General features: G+C 42.3%; 1 protein-coding gene across 1 annotated transcript; it reads right to left on the bottom strand.

Annotated features, from left to right (window-relative positions):
- Positions 1 to 907: 907 nt before the first annotated feature.
- LOC129824582 (GTPase IMAP family member 8-like) lies at positions 908 to 11,849 on the bottom strand. The gene is made up of 6 exons (XM_055884274.1): positions 11,554 to 11,849; positions 7,355 to 8,043; positions 5,775 to 6,533; positions 5,343 to 5,687; positions 3,900 to 5,194; positions 908 to 970 (listed from the first exon to the last, which is right to left on the bottom strand). The coding sequence occupies exons 1-6, from the start codon at positions 11,847 to 11,849 to the stop codon at positions 908 to 910; spliced, it is 3,447 nt and encodes a 1,148-aa protein (XP_055740249.1).
- Positions 11,850 to 21,710: the final 9,861 nt, after the last annotated feature.

Below are 21,710 nucleotides of genomic sequence, written 5' to 3'. Positions count from 1 at the left end.
TAAAATGTGGATTGACCAGATTGTTGACTTTCTCCCTCTTGAAAAGCTCACTTATGACCTCCACAAGAGACAGCCCAAGTTTGATAGACTCTGGTCTCCACTACTCAACTATATTTCAAATTGGACGGAGTGAATGGGGTGCTTAGGGAAATGAGCAGATACATGTGTGTAAGGTGCTGTAAAATCGAATTATTTGCTTGTCATCTCAGCTACGGCTGGAAATAGCTAATGAGAACCTTGATGGTGCTGCTGCAAGTTTTTAGATATATATATATATATAAAAAAAAAAATTTGTCGTCATTTTTATTATCATTGTTAGTTATTATTATAAAAAAAATTTGTCTGTCTCTTCTGTGAATGTGGAATGTGTTTTGTTGGTTGATTGAAAAACAAGAAAACTTAAATAAAAATGAAATATGCCCATTTGTTTTGTTTATTTTCCTTGTTATAGAATTGCACTGTTATGTTATATATAGCAAATAATGTTGCATATCTATGACACATTGTAGGCGGTAGAGCGAAGGCAGGAACACATCTGCTTTTTGAACAGACAGTAGACCTAGCCCACTTCACCCACAATATCTAAAACCAACCAAATCTGTTCGGGAACATCGATATTGACATGTTTTCACAACTAACCTTATTTCATTAAACTGTTGAGAGCCCCTCTCTCTGCACGTCTCTACCCGCTGGAGAAAGTTATAAAGCAGAGCGAGAGAGAACGCGATGGAAGTGGTGAGATATTCTATAAGGTCAGCCTATTAATTATTCAAAACTAAAAATATGCCCTATTATAACTGTATACTAACCATGTACTTTCTCTCATTTGTGTGGTATTTAAAAATATTTTGCTAATGTCGCCAGTCATGTAAAAGGAAGTAGAATTGCCTAACCCATGCAATGTTTATTAGCTGGTTATCTGCAGCCATAGCTGCAGGAAGTAGGGGTGCTGAAGGTTCTCCCGCACCCCCTGAAAAATCAGAATACAAATGTTTTTTTATAAACAACCATTTCTTTATTTTTTGTAGTGCACTGGACCTTTAATAATCATTTCACATAGTCTACTATACATTTCACATAGTCTACTATACATTTCACATAGTCTACTATACATTTCACATAGTCTACTATACATTTCACATAGTCTACTATACATTTCACATAGTCTACTATACATTTCACATAGTCTACTATACATTTCACATAGTCTACTATACATTTCACATAGTCTACTATACATTTCACATAGTCTACTATACATTTCACATAGTCTACTATACATTTCACATAGTCTACTATAAAACATTCTATTTTCACACACCCAATCAGAGTACTATTTAGAATGCAAGAACCGGTATTCAGACATGCCCCTGGACTACAAGAAATTGAGATTTGGGAACAGTTGTTAACTGAATGAAATAAATCAATAATTAACAGATGTGTTATGTCTCTTTTGTCTTTTATTCTCTGGTTTGAACAGCACAGAAACAGATATAGCATCAGGATATATAAAGCACAGTCACGGATATAAAAGTTAAACATATGAAATCAACAAATAAAAGCAAGACAGTGGCTGCTAGTACAGACCAGGAAGGCAATGAGTGTGTATGAAATCTGTAATCATACTAAATACTATTTATAATGGTCTGTTAAGTAAAAAATGAATGCAGTAAGCAACAAATATAAACATACTAGGATCATACATACTAGGCTCATACATACTAGGCTCATACATACTAGGATCATACATACTAGGATCATACATACTAGGATCATACATTCTAGGATCATACATTCTAGGATCATACATTCTAGGATCATACATTCTAGGATCATACATTCTAGGATCATACATTCTAGGATCATACATACTAGGCTCAAACATACTAGGCTCATACATACTAGGATCATACATTCTAGGATCATACATTCTAGGATCATACATTCTAGGATCATACATACTGAGAATGTGTTATCTAATGCAGTGGTTCCCAATTCCGGTCCTCAAGTACAACCAGAAGTAGGACCATATTTCTGTGGCCCACAGACAAGTACACCTTATTCTACTTGTCATCTTATCACCAAGCACTTGACAGGTGTTAATCAGGTGTTTTTGTCCGGGGCTACAACAAAAATGTGTACTGGGGGTACTGGGGTTGGGAAACTGATAGAATGCCCAATTGTGTTGTTTACTGCCATTCATTCTGGTACAACACGTCCCCTAATCTTATTTGCAGCTGTTGTCAAACACACCAGGGTCTGAAAAGATGATTCCCTTCTTCAATATCATGCAGTGAATTCTTAGCCGACATGTGAATGACATCCTAGCATTTAAAACATTTGCCGTGACCAAATACCCACACTTGCGTTCTACATAGTAGGCTTTTAGTGTATGTAAAGAGAGTTTTATAGTATGTTGTAATTTCAAACATCGAGTATGCTTAAATGCCAGGATGTCATACTCATTTGGCCTTTTCATCTAGTAGAATTCACTGCACCCTATTGAGGAAGAGAATCGTCTTCTCACAAGTGTGTTTGACAACAGCTGATAATCAGAATAGGGGACGACCTCTTCAAAAATAAACCAAGGGAGGGGAACAATCGCGATTGTCCATTAGATGAAGCCTTCTCAGTATGTATAAGTATGTTGATATTTGTTGCTTTCTGAATGTGTTTTTACTAAACAGCACGTTCTATCTAGTATGTAGTATGATTAGTACACAGCATATCGTTTTAGTAATTAGTAGGCAAGACATTTCACATAGGCTACTATATTAATTTCTATTTTTGCATACCCAAACAGCCTACTATTTAGGATGCAGGTACAGGTGTCCGGACTCTGACAATTTCTCTGGGAAAGTACAGGTGAACATTCTGCACATTTGTAGTTATCGTTCTATAGCTGTAGCAGTTTAAACATGTGATTGTTAAAGGAATGTGGAGCAAAGATCTTAATATTATACTATTTCAGCTTTTACACCATCGTCATCCTCCTCCTCATCATCATCATTACTGTCCAGTAGGTAATGACATTTTATGTACTATGTTGTATTTACATACAGTATATTCATTTCCGTCAGTAATGTTGTTAGGGGGTGCATGTTATTACTATCTTCAAAACTAATCTATGTTTTAGGGCAGGAAATATCATAGGAGAAACCCTTCAATATCAAAGGGTTAAGCCTTATTTGAATGGGTAGTTAAGACTCTCACAGTATACTACATTTGCTTGATGGATTTCCCAAGTTTTCCATCTCTGCTTTCTGTTTTGTCTCCAATTCCTCCATTTTATCAGTCAGTGCTTTTTCATTATGACCATATTGACCCTTTAATTTATCAGTCTCCTTTTTGTGCTTTTGCATAAGTTCCTCCTTCTCTTTTTTATATTTCTCAAACTTTTCACTTTTGTAATTTTTTCTAAAGAAGTTTAATTCCTCTGCTTGTCTTCTGGCCTCTTGTTCATATTTATCCTTCTTTTCTTTGGTTTCCCTTTCGTGCTCTGCCTCAATTTCCTTCCATTTCTTCTCTTCTTGTTCTCTCCTGACTTTATCTTCCTTCTCCTTCCTCCTGTTTTCTTCTTCACGTTCTTGTTGAAATGTTTCCTCCAGTTTTCTTAGTCTTAGTCTCTCCTCCACTCTTTGATTTACATCCTCTTGAAATCTTCTTTCCTGTTCCTCTCTACATTCTCTCTCCCACTGCTCTTGTTGCGTTGTCATTTTGTCTGTCAACTCTCTCCTCTTTTCTTTAAAGTCTTGTTCAATTCGGTCTCTTTCTTTCTGCTCTATTTCTCTCCTCTGCTCTTCTGATTCTTTCATGTTTATTCTCTCTTGTTCCCTCTCTCTTTCAAATTGCTCTCTCAATCTCCTCTGTTTTTTCTCTTGTTCTACAAGAGTTTCTACCTCCTTCTGTCTCAGCCTTTCTTCTTCCTGTTGTCTGTCTCTTTCTTTCTTCAACTGTTCCTCCCATTCCTCTTTTTCTCTACACATGACCTCTTGGAGTTCTGTTTGACCTTTCTCTGCTTCCTCTATTTTGCTTTGCCACTCTTGTCTTACTTTCTCTTCCTTCTTTCTCGTCTCATCCTCTTCTTTCTCTCTCCTTCTAATTTCTTCCTCCTGTTCCCTTTTTAGTTTAGCAAACTTCCTTTCTTGATTTTGAAGCTGTTCTTCTCTGTCTTTCTCTTCTATTCTCAGTTTATCCATCCTCATTTTATATTCTTCTTCCTTTTCTCTTTGGAGGTTTTTCAACTTTATTTCCATCTTCTCTTTTTCTGAGTCCCATATTTCTTTTTTCAACTTTTCATCTTCTTTCCTTTTTTTGTCCTCCAATTCTCTTTCTTCCTTCTCTGCTTTCTCCTTGTCCTCATGTTCTTTTCTAATAGCTTCCTCTCTCTCTCTCAACAGTTTTTCTCTCAGCTGTCTTTCCTCCTGAACTTTCAATCTCTCCTCGTCCAACTTTGACTTCATCTTTTCCATGTCTGTTTCATGGCTAACCTTCAGTTTCTCCATGTCAGCCTTTATCTCCATCTCTCTCTCCTTCAGTATTGCTTCCTGTTTTTGTTTAATGGCTGCCTCTGCCTCCTGGAACATCTCATTGGTGTAGAAACTGCCCTTGTTCATGGACACCATTTTGTTAATCTTCTTAAGAAGCTCAGTGACCTGTGTGCGATTCTTGTCTCTGTTGTTGAAGACATGGAATCTGTCTCCACAATCTCTGATCAGTTTTTTCAGTTTGGCATTCTTGCTGTTCCCAATGTAATCTTGAATTGATTCATTTTCCAAGTCATCTCCTCTAGTAAACAGAACTAAGCAAAACATTCCTGCCCGTGGACCAAAGGTTTTCTCTATGAGGTCCAAAGTGTCCAGCTCCTCTTGTGTGATTCTCCCAATACTCAACACTATGATAAACACATGGGGTCCAGGAGCTGACAGGGAAACACATTTCACTATCTCTTGCTGAACATCTTTATTAGACAATGTTGTGTCAAAAAGTCCAGGTGTGTCCACCACAGAAACTGTTATTCCATCAACTTTGCCGACTGCCTTCTTGCAAACTGTTGTCACAGAATCAGTGCTGGATTTAGACGCAAATTCTTTTCTGCCCAGGATAGTGTTTGCAGAGGCGCTCTTCCCATTTCCAGTTTTCCCAATCAGCACCACCCTTATGTACTCTGTGCTGGAACACTCAATTTCAGCACCTACAAATTAAACAATAAATTATAATAAATTAATGTTAATTACTGCATAAATGTATACTCAAATCAAAACAGAATGGTCATACTGTAAAATCATTGTTTTCCCAATCACTGCCCAATATTTGTTCCTCCCTGTGTTCAACAATCTCACCTTGTGACATGTTCCTGATTCTCTCCTCTAAATCCTTGATTCTTCTGTTTTTGTCCAGTTCTGATTGGTGTTTAGCCTCCATGTACATGTACAGAGTGTAGCAGGTTCTGTTCTGATCCATCATTTTGACTATTTCTGCTACAAGTTCTGTCGTCTGCTTGGCCTTATCAATTTTCAAAGCATCAAAGATTTTATACCGCCCTCCGCATATCTTGATCAGTTGCTTTGTGTCTGCATTTTTTTCCACAAAGTCAACTGCAATGTTATCCTGTCTAAACAGGACCATGATAAAGTCATTGACTCGTGAGCTGAGAATCTTCTGGATGGTCTCCAACTCTCCTCTGTCTTCATCAGTGAGGGGTCCCAAAGGTACAACCAGGAGGAAAGCATGGACTCCAGAGTCACAGAGAGAGACACAGTGGAAAGTCTCACGCATCACTTCCTCCTGAGTGAGATGTGTTCCATACAGAGCAGGCAGCTCGATGAGGGTGACAGACCGACCACACACCTCTCCTTCTCTCTTCACACACACTGAGGAGGAGCTGGACTTTGGACTGGACTCTGTCTGACCCAGTATCACATTGGCTATAGAAGTCTTCCCAGCTCCTATTCTGCCACACAGCACCACGTTCAGTCTCTGAGCCTTTGGTGTCATGGTGTCATGTGTCGTCTCTTCATTGTAGGTGAGGTATCTCCATTCATTCTCCTCTACCATCTCTTCTATCTTTATAGTTAACTCTTTTCCTTGTGTGTACATTTTGTGATGCCTTCCTCTACATTCTTCAATCATTTGTCTCAGATGAGGATTTACTGTGGCTCCCTTAGAGTGAGTAATGATCACCATTGAGTGCTTGAAGGACTCTTTACCAAATATGCTCAGGATCAACTTGAAAGTGTTTCTGTTCTCCTCTGTGAACCCCTCAGGCTTCAACACCAGTAGGACCCCATGAGGCCCAGGAGCAGAGAGGGACTTACAATTCTCCATCTCTTCCATCAGGGACTCCGCAGTCAGACGTGGAGCAAAGAAGTCTGGAGTCTTTACAACAGTAACAGACTTGCCATTCACCTTCCCACTGGCTGACTCCCATTGCTGTTTATAGTTGAAAAAAGCCTTTCTCTGTAGGATCATGTTACCCACTGTAGTTTTCTTGTCATCACTCTTCCCCAGAAGCACAATCCTGAGTGAAGACACTGTAAAACACATGTACACATTGTTTCATATGCATATCCTTATATTAATCAATGTAGTTTACCTTTTTACCAAATGTTTACACTGGAGGATTGTCCCTGTTGTGAATTAAACAAAGCTTTTCTCCCAATTCTTGTTGTCAAAAAGCTTGACAGTAGTAGTCAGTAATATTGAGACAGTACAGTTCCAGAATGTTATTTAGCTCAGTGATTCCTGTGGAATCCCTCACATTGATAGATACTGTTGGTTTATGAACTGTGAACTCATACCACTTTCTAATGGGTAAAAGTATTCAAACAAAACAATGACATGAGCATGATACTATAAAGTACAGTAGGACCTCAGAGATACAAACACGTTGGGAATGGAGCTCAGCAGAATATTATAATGGTGAATAAGAAACCTTTTATATATTTTCTTTCATAGGTCACGTCTACTTACACAGGTTTTGTACCATCAGGATAGACATTTTGAAAACAAAATAATGAAAACGTGCCCCATGATAAATCCTTCTGAGCCGTAGCTCTCCCTCTTAAATACCAAATAGTTGCATTATGGTGTATAACTACTGAATTTACCCACATTTGTCATGTCTGCTTGATGGCTTCCGTCTTTCTTCCTTAAGTGATACCAGTCCTGGAAAAAAAGTTGACATAATCAAATTCAGTGACTTCCTCTTTGCAGTCAATTTAAACCAGTCATAATGAAACAAAGTTAATTGTCAGTTGTATTCAATGCTCATCTCATTATAGATTATGTCAGTGTGCTGTATACTGATACATTTCTCTCATTTTCTCCCAATTGTTAAATGTTGCTGATTCACCTTGTTCTTTTCCAAGTTTTTCCTCAGAGGAAGATTTGAGGCTTCCATCAGTTTTACTCCTGTGGATTTCCTCTTTCCCTTGTACCATGCCACTTGTATTTTCAAATACATCACAGGTGAGATGGTCTCCTCCATTTTCCTTTACAATCTTGTCAACATCTGCCATAAGTTGAGTGTGGTCACTGAGGTGCTGCCTCCCTCTACAGGCTCTGACCATCTGATTCAGAGGGTGATCCTCATCCATGTGTCCCCTCTTGTCTTCATGAGTTGTCAGTACCATTGAGTAGTCAAAGGACCGGTCACTGAGGGTGTCTAGGATTGTCCTGATTCTGTCTCCCTCTTCCTGTGTGAACTCCTCAGGCTGCAGCACCAACAGGAACACATGAGGTCCCGGTTTAGACAGAGTGACACACCAACGCAGTTCCTCTGAGAGTTTGTCATGTGAGATGTGAGGGTCTAACAGGTCTGGAGTGTTGATCACAGCTATGTGTCTTCCCTCCACCTGACCCCTGGCTCTCTCACAGTGGTTTTGTACACAGTTAAGGTCAAATGCCTCTCTTTCCAGGATCAAGTTCCCAACAGCACTCTTCTCAGAGCCATTCTTTCCAAGCAGCACAATCCTTAGCTCTGTAGGACTTTCAGACACTAACATAAACACCACCACAACCTCAGGGCCTTTGGATTTGAGACTGAAAACACATCCAATTAAATCAGTATTACATGAGCGATTTGAAGACAAACTGAAATCATTTTTTGAAAAGCAAATGGGAACAATTATAACCCCAAATAGGTGCTAAGTGGCATAAAAAAGTCAAAGTCCAGGCACTCGTGAGAGTTTGAAAGTTAAAAACCCACTAATGTATGGGCAAAACCGTAATTAAAATACATCATCAGGTCACCCTGATTCCCCTTTAAGAGCAGCTGTGGTTCTTGTGGAATACTTGAAGTGCTCCTGCTACTTTCTTCTGAAATCATTTTTTTGTTGAGTAGCTATGTAGGTTTTCGCTAAGCTAATTTAATGTCATGTCAACGTTATTGTGAACAATTGATCAAATAATAAATAAAATATTGTGCTGGTTCCAATTCAAAATCAAATTGCAACTATTTTTTGCATCAGCTTTTTGGGTACACTCAAGATTATGTATTTTTATGTATAATATATTTTACTTTTAATGTTTCTCAAACACTAATATATTAAGTCCAGCATAAAACAATGGCTAAGATCCAACTTAATTGTATCAAATCCAGAACTGTTATTGTACATTAGATCTACTTAATCTTTCCCAGTGGTTTTGCTATCCGTTCATCATGATCCATTACAACTCATAGCACAACAAACTGTTTGATACTAATATACAAATGTGCTTTTGTTTCTTCAAACATGCAACATTGTTTAAAAGTATTGTAATGTAAAAAAAAATATATATTACCCACAATCCTCTGAAAACAGTTTTTACAGTTTACAATTCCCACCAAGTGGACTAACCCTATAGGCGCAATGCAGAATGTTGGCCTTTCACGCCAGTGACCCAGGTTCACTTCCTTCCCCTCCCTGTCGTTCGCTACATTGGTGTCAGAAGTGGAATGACAGCCGTAACATGTGCGGGGACTGACTAGTCAAAGCACGGGAACATGCCTTCCCATTTGAAGGGGGCAGTTTCGCGAGTCTTGATAAATGAGCCGCATTAAAATCCCCACATCTGTCTGACAGTTATCAGGAATGATCACAAAGCAATACTTCTTTATGATCTTCTATGTAGGATGTCAGAGTACAAAAATCGGTTAACCACCTAACTGAGGAACTAAATTTAACCTTGCGCAATACCCTAGATGCAGTTGCACCCCTAAAAACTAAAAACATTTGTCATAAGAAACTAGCTCCCTGGTATACAGAAAATACCCGAGCTCTGAAGCAAGTTTCCAGAAAATTGGAACGGAAATGGCGCCACACCAAACTGGAAGTCTTCCGACTAGCTTGGAAAGACAGTACCGTGCAGTATCGAAGAGCCCTCACTGCTGCTCGATCATCCTATTTTTCCAACTTAATTGAGGAAAATAAGAACAATCCCAAATTTATTTTTGATACTGTCACAAAGCTAACTAAAAAGCAGCATTCCCCAAGAGAGGATGGCTTTCACTTCAGCAGTAATAAATTCATGAACTTCTTTGAGGAAAAGATCATGATCATTAGAAAGCAAATTACGGACTCCTCTTTAAATCTGTGTATTCCTCCAAAGCTCAGTTGTCCTGAGTCTGCACAACTCTGCCAGGACCTAGGATCAAGAGAGACATTCAAGTGTTTTAGTACTATATCTCTTGACACAATGATGAAAATAATCATGGCCTCTAAACCTTCAAGCTGCATACTGGACGCTATTCCAACTAAACTACTGAAAGATCTGCTTCCTGTGCTTGGCCCTCCTATGTTGAACATAATAAACGGCTCTCTATCCACCGGATGTGTACCAAACTCACTAAAAGTGGCAGTAATAAAGCCTCTCTTGAAAAAGCAAAAACCTTGACCCAGAAAATATAAAAAACGATCGGCCTATATCGAATCTTCCATTCCTCTCAAAACATTTTGAAAAAGCTGTTGCGCGGCAACTCACTGCCTTCCTAAAGACAAACAATGTATACGAAAAGCTTCATTCTGGTTTTAGACCCCATCATAGCACTGATGGGGTCTAAAAGGCCACAAATGTGCATGTGTCTGCTCAAACGGTCAGGAACAGACTCCATGAGGGTGGTATGAGGGCCCGACGTCCACAGGTGGGGGTTGTGCTTACAGCCCAACACCGTGCAGGACGTTTGGCATTTGCCAGAGAACACCAAGATTGGCAAATTCGCCACTGGCGCCCTGTGCTCTTCACAGATGAAAGCAGGTTCACACTAAGCACATGAGCACATGTGACAGACGTGACAGAGTCTGGAGACGCCGTGGAGAACGTTCTGCTGCCTGCAACATCCTCCAGCATGACCGGTTTGGCGATGGGTCAGTCATGGTGTGGGGTGGCATTTCTTTGTGTGGCCGAACAGCCCTCCATGTGCTCGCCAGAGGTAGCCTGACTGCCATTAGGTACCGAGATGAGATCCTCAGACCCCTTGTGAGACCATATGCTGACACATGCACATTTGTGGCCTGCTGGAGGTCATTTTGCAGGGCTCTGGCAGTGCACCTCCTTGCACAAAGGCGGAGGTAGCGGTCCTGCTGCTGGGTTGTTGCCCTCCTACGGCCTCCTCCACGTCTCCTGATGTACTGGCCTGTCTCCTGGTAGCGCCTCCATGCTCTGGACACTACACTGACAGACACAGCAAACCTTTTTGCCACAGCTCGCATTGATGTGCCATCCTGGATGAACTGCACTACCTGAGCCACTTGTGTGGGTTGTAGACTCCGTCTCATGCTACCACTAGAGTGAGAGCACCGCCAGCATTCAAAAGTGACCAAAACATCAGCCAGGAAGCATAGGAACTGAGAAGTGGTCTGTGGTCACCACCTGCAGAATCACTCCTTTTTTGGGGGTGTCTTGCTAATTGCCTATAATTTCCACCTTTTGTCTATTCCATTTGCACAACAGCATGTGAAACTTATTGTCAATCAGTGTTGCTTCCTAAGTGGACAGTTTGATTTCACAGAAGTGTGATTGACTTGGAGTTACATTGTGTTGTTTCAGTGTTCCCTTTATTTTTTTGAGCAATGTATTTTACTGGTGCACAAAATGAACCGTTCATCAACATCAACACTGAGTGTTCAAAGAACAAAATCATCAAAACATGATTTTCACACAAAAACAAAAACATAATAATGAATATTTACTGCAAATCAGTGTGACTTCTGCTGTTGCCTTTCAGAGACCAGTTCAGAAATGCGCGGCTTCACCTTGGCAAGTGCCACTCTCATGTCATTTTCGCAACAAAGTCTGTTCCTTTTCTTCGTTTTTATGTCCAGCATCCTCGAAAAGGATTGCTCGCAAAGATATGTTGTAACAAACGGTATGAAAATCTCCAGAGCTTTCTTAGCAATAACAGGGTACGTTACCATTTGTTGACACCAAAACGTTGAACGCGTTGTTGTTCTGAAGAGTTGCTGTTGAACCTGGCTCTGCTGAATTTCAATGATTTCATCGAGGTATTCATCATCGACATCTGTTGTCTCAACACTAAACGTGAACGGCTGTCTCACCCATGCTGGATATGACTCTCTTGTAGGGAAGTATCCGTCGAGAGACTTTGCAAGCTCATCTAAGTGCGTGGCAATTGCTTGCTTCAGTTCCGCGGGTACAGAAATGTCTCCGATTCCAGATACATCTTCGATCTTACTTACACAGTCGTCCAGCAGGGGAAAGTTTGCGAAGTTATCGATCTCTGTTCGTCGTTTCCATAACGGTAGATTTTTTTGAAAAGCCTTCAGGTTTTCCTCCGCTTCGATGATGTTGACTCCACCGCCCTGCATCTTTTGATTGAGATGATTGAGAGCTGCGAAGATATCAGCCATGTACGCTAAAATGAGAATGAACTCAGAATTTTTGAAGCAATCTGCATGACAATGTTGGTGCTCTTGCAAAAACAGGGCTAATTCCACACGCACGGCAAAAACACGATTCAGCACCTGTCCCCGGGATAACCACCGAACGTTAGAATGGTACAGAAGTACCTCGAATTCAGAGCCCATTTCTTTACACAGCTCACTGAAGATGCGGTGCCTCAGAGCACTAGTTCGCACATAGTTCACGCATTCCACTACAATTTTTAATACTTCTGCCAGTTTTGGAGGCAAGGTTTTTGTTGCCAACGCATGCCTGTGCAGAATACAATGCGTAACAATGATGTGTGGCGCATCGGCTTTCACTAGCGCACCAAAACCAGACTTTCTTCCCAGCATGACTGGAGCTCCGTCCGAACAAACTGCAGAAACCATATCCCATGAAAGATTGTTGTCTTTGAAGAAGTCATCCACAAGTTTCTTCACATCGGCTGCCTTAGTTGTTGTTGTAAGAGGCTTACAAAATAAAAAATCTTCCTTTATCACGTCGTCTTTCACATAGAGCACGAATACAGCAAGCTGGCTTAGATTGGAAACGTCTGTGGTCTCGTCGAGTTGAAGGCTGAATTTTGCCGGGCTTGAAATCAGATCTGCAACTACTTGAGCCAAGATGTATTTGCTCATGTCCTCTATTCTGTCGCTGATGGTGTCATTTGAAAGAGGAATGTGGGATAACTTAAATTCAGCCTCTTTTTCCAGCATGATATTCGCTATCTTCAACACAGCTGGTTTTATGAGTGTTTCACCAATGGTGTGTGGTTTGTTATTTTAGTTAGGTCAGGGTGTGACATGGGGAATGGTTGTGTTTTGTTGGTTTTGGGTGTTTTTTATGGTAAAGGGGTTGTTGTATAGTATATGGGTTTGTGTGGAGTACATGTGTCTAGTGTTGTCTATGTATGTTTAGTGGTCTAGGAGAGTCTATGGTTACCTGAATGAGTTCCCAATTAGAGACAGCTGATTTCGGTTGTCTCTGATTGGGAGCCTTATTTAGGGTAGCCATAGGCTCTCATTGGTTGTGGGTAATTGTCTATGTCAGAACGTTTGTAGCCAGTGTGTGTAAGTGCACAACGTTATTTAGCTTCACGGTCGTTTGTTGTTTTGTTCGTTTTGTTAAAGTGTTTCGTGTCGTGTTTATTTTCGTCATCTTTAAAAATAAAAGAAGATGGCTTACTTTCCAAAAGCTGCGTTTTGGTCCATCAATCCGCCACACGATCGTGACAGAATTACCCACCATCGGACCAAGCAGCGGAAAACAAAGCAACAGCAGCAATGTCAAGACTCCTGGACGTGGGAGGAAATTCTAGACGGGAGAGGACCCTGGTCACAGCCAGGGGAATATCACTGCCCCAAGGCAGAGATGGAGGCAGCACGGCGACACGGGAGGAAGCCCAAGAGACAGCACAAAATTTTTTTTGGAGGGGGGCACTTGGAGCAGTCGGCGAAGTTGAGGGGTGAGTCTGAGTGGGTCGAGGAGTTATTGGACAGATTGGAGGAGAGTGAACGAAGGGGAGATTATGAGACATTCGAAGAGTTGTTGACGAAATTGGAGGAGAGTGAAGAGAGAGAGCTGTTGGTTTGGCAGAGTATGCAATGCATTCTCCCTGAGGAGCGTATTAGCTGTCCGATGCCACCTGTGTCAGTTCCTCGTACTCAGCCTGAAACTTGTGTTAAAGTTCCGGAACATTTGATGCCGGCTATACACACCAGGTCTCCAGTACACCTTCACAACCCGGTGTGTCCTGTTCCTACTTTTTGCACTCATCCTGAGATGCATGTCCCCAGCCCTGTACCACTAGTTCCGGCACCAAGCACTAGGTCTAAGGTGCGTCTCCAGAGCCCTTTACGCACTGTTCCTGCTCCCCGCACTAGCTTTGAGGTGCGTGTTTCCAGCCCATTACCACCAGTGCCTACACCACGCATCAAGCTTCCTGGGTGTCTCCAGAGCCCTGTTCTTCCTCCACGTACTAGCCCTGTGGTGCGTGTCTCCAGCACATTACCACCAGTGCCTACACCACGCACCAAGCCCTCTGTGTGTCTCCAGAGTCCTGTACGCACTGTTCCTTCTCCCCGTACTCGCCCTGATGTGCGGGTCCTCAGCCCGGTACCACCAGTACCGGTACCACGCACAAGGCCTATAGTACGCCTTGAGAGTCCAGTGTGCCCTGTTGTTGCTCCCCGCACTAGCCCTGAGATGCGTGTCCCTAGCCCGGTACCACCAGTTCCGGCACCACGCACTAGGCCTAATGTGCGTCTCCAGGGTCCAGTATGCCCTGTTCCTTCTCCCCGCACTAGCCCTGAGATGCGTGTTCCCAGCCCGATACCACCAGTGCCGGCACCACGCACTAGGCCTAATGTGCGTCTCCAGGGTCCAGTATGCCCTGTTCCTTCTCCCCGCACTAGCCCTGAGATGCGTGTCCCCAGCCCGGTGCCACCAGTCCCGGCACCACGCACCAGGCCTACAGTGCGCCTCAGCCGGCAGGAGTCTGCCGTCTGCACAGCGATGACTGAACTGCCCGTCTCCCCAGCGCCATCTGAGCCATCCGTCTCCCCAGCGCCATCTGAGCCATCCGTCTCCCCAGCGCCATCTGAGCCATCCGTCTCCCCAGCGCCATCTGAGCCATCCGTCTGCAATGAGCCTGCAAAGCCGCCCGTCTGCCATGAGCCTGAAAAGCCGCCCGTCTGCCATGAGCCTACTGAGCCGTCCGCCAGACAGGAGCCGCTAGAGCCGCCAGCCAGACAGGAGCCGCTAGAGCCGTCCGTCAGACAGGAGCTGCCAGAGCCGCCAACCAGACAGGATCTGCCAGAGCCGCCAACCAGACAGGATCTGCCAGAGCCGCCAACCAGACAGGATCTGCCAGATCAGTCAGCCAGCCATGAGCAGCCAGATCCGTCAGCTAGCCATGAGCAGCCAGATCCGTCAGCTAGCCATGAGCAGCCAGATCCGTCAGCTAGCCATGAGCAGCCAGATCCGTCAGCTAGCCATGAGCAGCCAGATCCGTCAGCCAGCCATGAGCAGCCAGATCCGTCAGCCAGCCATGAGCAGCCAGATCCGTCAGCCAGCCATGAGCAGCCAGATCCGTCAGCCAGCCATGAGCAGCCAGATCCGTCAGCTAGCCATGAGCAGCCAGATCCGTCAGCTAGCCATGAGCAGCCAGATCCGTCAGCTAGCCATGAGCAGCCAGATCCGTCAGCTAGCCTTGAGCAGCCAGATCCGTCAGCTAGCCATGAGCAGCCAGATCCGTCAGCTAGCCATGAGCAGCCAGATCCGTCAGCTAGCCATGAGCAGCCAGATCCGTCAGCCAGCCATCGGCCGTCCCTCAGTCCGGAGCTGCAGTCCCTCAGTCCGGAGCTGCAGTCCCTCAGTCCGGAGCTGCAGTCCCTCAGTCCGGAGCTGCCGTTCCTCAGTCCGGAGCTGCCCCTTATCCTGGTGCTGCCCCTTATCCTGGGGCTGTCTCTTACCCTGGTACTGCCCCTTAGTTCGGAACTGCCCCTTACCCTGGTACTGCCCCTTACCCTGGTACTGCCCCTTAGTCCGGAGCTGCCCCTTAGTCCGGAACTGCCCCTTAATGCAATGGGGTTAATGTGGAGAGGGGTCATTTTGAGGAAGCTAAGGAGGTGGTTAGGGATTGTGGTGACGTGGGGACCACGACCAGAGCCGGACTCGCCACCGTGGATGGAAGCCCACCCAGACCCTCCCCTAGACTGTGTAATGGTGCGCCCGGAGTTCGCACCTTAAGGGGGGGGTTATGTCACGCCCTGGCCTTAGTATTCTTTGTTTTCTTTATTATTTTAGTTAGGTCAGGGTGTGACATGGGGAATGGTTGTGTTTTGTTGGTTTTGGGTGTTTTTTATGGTAAAGGGGTTGTTGTATAGTATATGGGTTTGTGTGGAGTACATGTGTCTAGTGTTGTCTATGTATGTTTAGTGGTCTAGGAGAGTCTATGGTTACCTGAATGAGTTCCCAATTAGAGACAGCTGATTTCGGTTGTCTCTGATTGGGAGCCTTATTTAGGGTAGCCATAGGCTCTCATTGGTTGTGGGTAATTGTCTATGTCAGAACGTTTGTAGCCAGTGTGTGTAAGTGCACAACGTTATTTAGCTTCACGGTCGTTTGTTGTTTTGTTCGTTTTGTTAAAGTGTTTCGTGTCGTGTTTATTTTCGTCATCTTTAAAAATAAAAGAAGATGGCTTACTTTCCAAAAGCTGCGTTTTGGTCCATCAATCCGCCACACGATCGTGACACTCTCTCTAATTATCTCTTTCTCTCTTTCTTCTTTCTCTCTCTCGGAGGACCTGAGCCCTAGGACCATGCCTCAGGACTACCTGGCATGATGACTCCTTGCTGTCCCCAGTCCACCTGGCCGTGCTGCTGCTCCAGTTTGAACTGTTCTGCCTGCGGCCATGGAACCCTGACCTGTTCACCGGACGTGCTAACTGTCCCAGACCTGCTGTTTTCAACTCTCTAAAGACAACAGGAGCAGTAGAGATACTCTTAATGATCGGCTATGAAAAGCCAACTGACATTTACTCCTGAGGTGCTGACTTGCTGCACCCTCGACAACCACTGTGATTATTATTATTTGACCATGCCGGTCATTTATGAACATTTGAACACCTTGGCCATGTTCTGTTATAATCTCCACCCGGCACAGCCAGAAGAGAACTGGCCACCCCTCATAGCCTGGTTCCTCTCTAGGTTTCTTTCTAGGTTTTGGCCTTTCTAGGGAGTTTTTCCTAGCCACCGTGCTTCTACACCTGCATTGCTTGCTGTTTGGGGTTTTAGGTTGGGTTTCTGTACAGCACTTTGAGATATCAGCTGATGTAAGAAGGGCTATATAAATACATTTGATTTGATATGTGTTGATATATCTCAGATACTTGTGTTGTCCTCTGTGTTTGTTTGTTGCTTGTGTTGGTGAAGTGATGATGTCAGACAACACTGTGCCACAGAGCGAGTCACAAAAAAACACTTCAGGGCAAATAAATCTGATCTCACCATTCTGACCGTTTTTACCTGATTTCAAAACATCTCTGAATGTGATAGAAATCGTATTTGAGCACATGCTGTTTGGCTTTTAAGACCGAGGGGAAAAGGTTGAATTTGTATCACATTCATAGATGTTTTGAATTCAGGTAAAAAAATATTTGGGTCACTTCCAACTGATAGTCTGAGCAAGGCAACAGTTAAAGCCTTTGCTAAACTGGTTAGACAGCTAGTGTAATGACTGGATGCATATCTATGTTGCTTACAGAATCTGATGAAAATGGAAACGCCACCCTGATCTTATGGGCAGGGCGCAGCTTGTGAGCCTCCTCCACATTCCAGACCCTTCTATGACAGGCTCTGGAACATTCAAGCGCTGCAGCCACAGTCAACTAGCAAGGCTGCGGTTATTGCCACCTGGCAATGTTGAAAACACAAAAATGCTACAGGCATTTTAGAAAACAAATAATAAATAAATAGCTAGCAACATTACGACTCCAGTAAATTAGTTAATGATGGATCTTTAACAGTGATTATGCAACAAAGTAAATTTAGCCACTGTCACGAACGTGAGGAGAGACAGACCAAGGTGTAGCGTGCTCTGAGTTCCACATATTTTATTTTGTGAAACTTTGAACAAAACAAATAAAGCAACAACAAAACATAACATAAGTGGTGCAACTAGCACACACACAAACAATATCCCACAAAACACAGGTGGGAAAAAGGCTACCTAAATATGATCCTCAATTAGAGGCAACGATTACCAGCTGCCTCTAATTGGGAACCATACTAGGCCCAACACATAGAAATCTAACAACAGAACAAAATATAGAAAAACAACATTGAATGCCCACCCCAACTCATGCCCTGACCAAACTAAAATAAAGACATAACAAAGGAACTAAGGTCAGAACGTGACAGCCACCAATTTAACCCCTAACTATGTTGCAAATGTAAAGTACAAGGCATACCTATTGATCATTATCACATGTGGATACTCAGAGACATTAAAATATGTATATTTTTATGAATAAATAGGAAGTTGCATCATAATTCTGGTATTAGGTAATGGGCTATAGATTGTGTTTTTATGTATATATCAATATTTCCCCAGCTATTTATATGGTCTTTGAAGCATTACTGGTTCATCGACTGACGTCAAATTCCATTGTTGCTTAATAGAATGTTGAAAGTAATTTTCAAACCTAAGTATATTTTTTTAGGTGTTACATTTTTATAAATATAAAGTGGAAAACAATAATATGGTGCCTGCCTGGTGAAGGCATTTCTCCAGAACCCCTTGTTTCAGATATTTCCTGTAAATGTATTTTCCAAAGATAGAGCACTGAAGCATAGAGATTGAGGTAGACCATACTCGACGAAGAGCAGTTACCCAAGATGATCCCCCAAAATATATATATTTGCCTGTTTGGCATATTGAGTTAGACATGTAGGCCAACCCTATGAATAATACATTACAAGCATTTATGAACATCAAGCCAACAGATATATTTCTAAGGTTTTACTGCTCTTACCTTTGTCTCTGAATGATGCAGCGTCCGCCATGTCATTCTTCAAATGTCTGTACTGGGCCAGATAAATGAAAGTGAAAGTTGCAGTAAAACCTGTTCCTACCTGTTAAAGGGGGTTGTGGAGAGACTGAAATCTACATGTTGAATTTGTTTGCAAACCACTAACTTGAGCATTTGTAATCAGAATAACAATAAGACTGAATGTTCTTCTCCTGGCATACTTTAACTTGCATGCCCAAGTCATCTCAGTGAACTAAACCCAGCTCATTTATCCATTAACAAGTAATCTCATTGAATTAAACCCAGCCCATTTAGCCATTAACAAGTCATCTCAGTGAATTAAACCCAGCCCATTTAGCCATTAACAAGTCATCTCAGTGAATTAAACCCAGCCCATTTAGCCATTAACAAGTCATCTCAGTGAATTAAACCCAGCTCATTTAGCCATTAACAAGTCATCTCAGTGAATTAAACCCAGCCCATTTAGCCATTAACAAGTCATTTCAGTGAATTAAACCCAGCTCATTTAGCCATTAACAAGTCATCTCAGTGAATTAAACCCAGCCCATTTAGCCATTAACAAGTCATCTCAGTGAATTAAACCCAGCCCATTTAGCCATTAACAAGTCATTTCAATGAATTAAACCCAGCTCATTTAGCCATTAACAAGTCATCTCAGTGAATTAAACCCAGCCCATTTAGCCATTAACAAGTCATTTCAGTGAATTAAACCCAGCTCATTTAGCCATTAACAAGTCATCTCAGTGAATTAAACCCAGCTCATTTAGCCATTAACAAGTCATCTCAGTGAATTAAACCCAGCCCATTTAGCCATTAACAAGTCATTTCAGTGAATTAAACCCAGCCCATTTAGCCATTAACAAGTAATTTCAGTGATTTAAACCCAGCTCATTTAGCCATTAACAAGTCATTTCAGTGAATTAAACCCAGCTCATTTAGCCATTAACAAGTCATCTCATTGAATTAAATCCAGCTTTTGGCAAACATTGTTAAACAAACAAAAAATGTAATTGTAAAACTCAAATAGTTTTTGAATTATAGTTCAAATAAATGTTATATTCAATTGATATTGGGCATATACTGTACACATCTCCAATCCCACATCAAAGTAATTAGCTAAATTACTTGGTTTGATGATACTCTGAAGTGATTTGAGTTGGTCAGGTAGATCAGGCTTGGCAAAACAAAACTGTAAAGACAGAATGACAAAACGTCTCCAGGTATATCAAGACTGTAAACTCACCTTCACAATGAGAAGCTTCCTCCACACGGTGGCACCAGTAACCAGAGAAACCTGGGTGGTGTGCTGAAAGTTTTGAGTGCCAAAATAACTGTTTCTTGCATAAAAGGGGATACCTTTTGTATAATAAACAATACCTCTCTGTGGCTTTATCTGGAAAACAACTGTATGTTTTTAAATATATTTTTAAATGGTGTCATTTACATTTTGGAGTAAAAGGTTGTGACTATTGACTCCTAAAGAATGCTTACATTGCCTCAGACACCAACCAGTTTAGTCATCTACCAAATTCAATATATTGGTGCCTGCATTTTGTCAAATCTGAGAAAAAGTTGAAAGAACAATATTTTCTTTCGAGGAAAGGAGATAAAATACTACGAATAGAGCAGAGAATATTTGGAATCAATTTCACACTTCTGTGAAGACTAAATGCTCTGAATTATGTTATTACGATATTATTATGATAAGTTTCTAGCAGCATCTCACAATGAAAAACATTTGTAATTAATCATCATGGTTGTTGTATTTTGTAGTAATTATTGTCTGGTATTGAATTGTCGTCTTAAAATACAGCCGCATGGGAAATGCTTGAAGCTGGAAATACAGCTATTTGTCAGGGTGTGTTACCACATAGGAATTCCAGTGCCAGAGAAGAAGTAGAACAGAGATCATTCCTTTGTGACATCACACCAGAGACAGAGCAATAGAGATAATGATGCTTCCTCTCTGCTGTAATGTCAAGTTGGAATGTGTCACATTGATCATTCAGTGTGTTTTTCCTCTGTTGAGATGATTGAAATTGCCTTCATATGTGTGTCATTCAGTTAAACGCCCCAAACAAGGTGGGGCCTAGTTTTGCTAGAGCTGTAACTATAACCAGTGTGTGTGTGTGTGTGTGCGTGTGTATTTGTGCAGGTGTGCGTCCGTGTACACCATATAAAGAGGAGATATGACCACAGTGACACACAGTTGGCAGACAATACTTCTGATTAGCCCTACACCAGCCAAACACAATATGTGCCTTAAAAAAATAAAACTATTCTAGGTATCTTGTAGAACATTAGTAAATACTGCATGTTGGATATACCTCTATGTAGTGTTATTATAAAATTGTCCATCGCTACCATGGCGGACCCGAGATTCAAACCCAGACCGCAACCTACTCCAGGAACACTGTCAATACCACTGATCCAGAAAACACAAGGCATTTCTAGGTCAGGACTGACAGTAGCCTACAGATTTCAGGAAGGCAGTACTGATACTAACCAAACCATCTGCTACAGTATTTCAATGATAAAAGTTGAATGTTATGGATAGACATTATACATTGAGGATGATATGTAGATAATAACCATAGTTACATATGAAAGAGCCAGGGGAGGTTGTTACACATAGTGGCTTTGTTAATGTGAATAGGAGAGAGAGAGGAGAAAGTATAGAAGAATGTGATGTCATGCGATTGAAGAAGAGTTGTGAGTTAGGCCGTGGGTTGTAGAAGAGTTGTGAGTTAGGCCGTGGGTTGTAGAAGAGTTGTGAGTTAGGCCGTGGGTTGTAGAAGAGTTGTGAGTTAGGCCGTGGGTTGTAGAAGAGTTGTGAGTTAGGCCGTGGGTTGTAAAAGAGTTGTGAGTTAGGCCGGGGGTTGTAGAGGAGTTGTGAGTTAGGCCGTGGGTTGTAGAAGAGTTGTGGGTTGTAAGAAGAGTTGTGCAGGGCTCTGAATACTTATGCAAATAAGGTATTTCTGTTTTATTTGCACTGTGATGGTGCCGTCTTGTGAAGGTGCCGAGGATCGCTGCCGTCTTTTCGGCTTTTAACCAACCGTGCTATTTTGTTACTTTTTTCGCATTGTTTGTAACTTATTTTGTACATAATGTTGCTGCTACCGTCTCTTATGACCGGAAAGAACATCAGAACAGCGATTACTCACCTCGAATTGGCACTCACCAGTGTGTGTGCTCAGTCTGCTGACAGTTTTAAACGCAGGTAGCAAGCAGTGGAGAATGTAATGACTACCTGAACCCAGTGTTTGTGCTCCGT

The sequence above is a fragment of the Salvelinus fontinalis genome, chromosome 26 (genome assembly GCF_029448725.1).
Source record: "Salvelinus fontinalis isolate EN_2023a chromosome 26, ASM2944872v1, whole genome shotgun sequence".
Classification (NCBI taxonomy): domain Eukaryota; kingdom Metazoa; phylum Chordata; class Actinopteri; order Salmoniformes; family Salmonidae; genus Salvelinus; species Salvelinus fontinalis.
Note: the sequence above shows the minus strand (reverse complement) of the source record. Positions and strands in the feature narration are given on the sequence as shown.

What these genes read in the sequence shown, in the direction of transcription:
- LOC129824582 (XM_055884274.1), bottom strand. Translation starts at nt 11,849, where the DNA reads ATGGCTGATATCTTCGCAGCTCTCAATCATCTCAATCAAAAGATGCAG. An exon ending in AAAACTTGGAAAAGAACAAG is followed by an intron (nt 6,534 to 7,354) that starts GTGAATCAGCAA and finishes TGTGTTTTACAG; the next exon opens with TGTCTTCACTCAGGATTGTG. An exon ending in CACTCAGGAGGAAGTGATGC is followed by an intron (nt 5,688 to 5,774) that starts GTGAGACTTTCC and finishes TCACTGATGAAG; the next exon opens with ACAGAGGAGAGTTGGAGACC.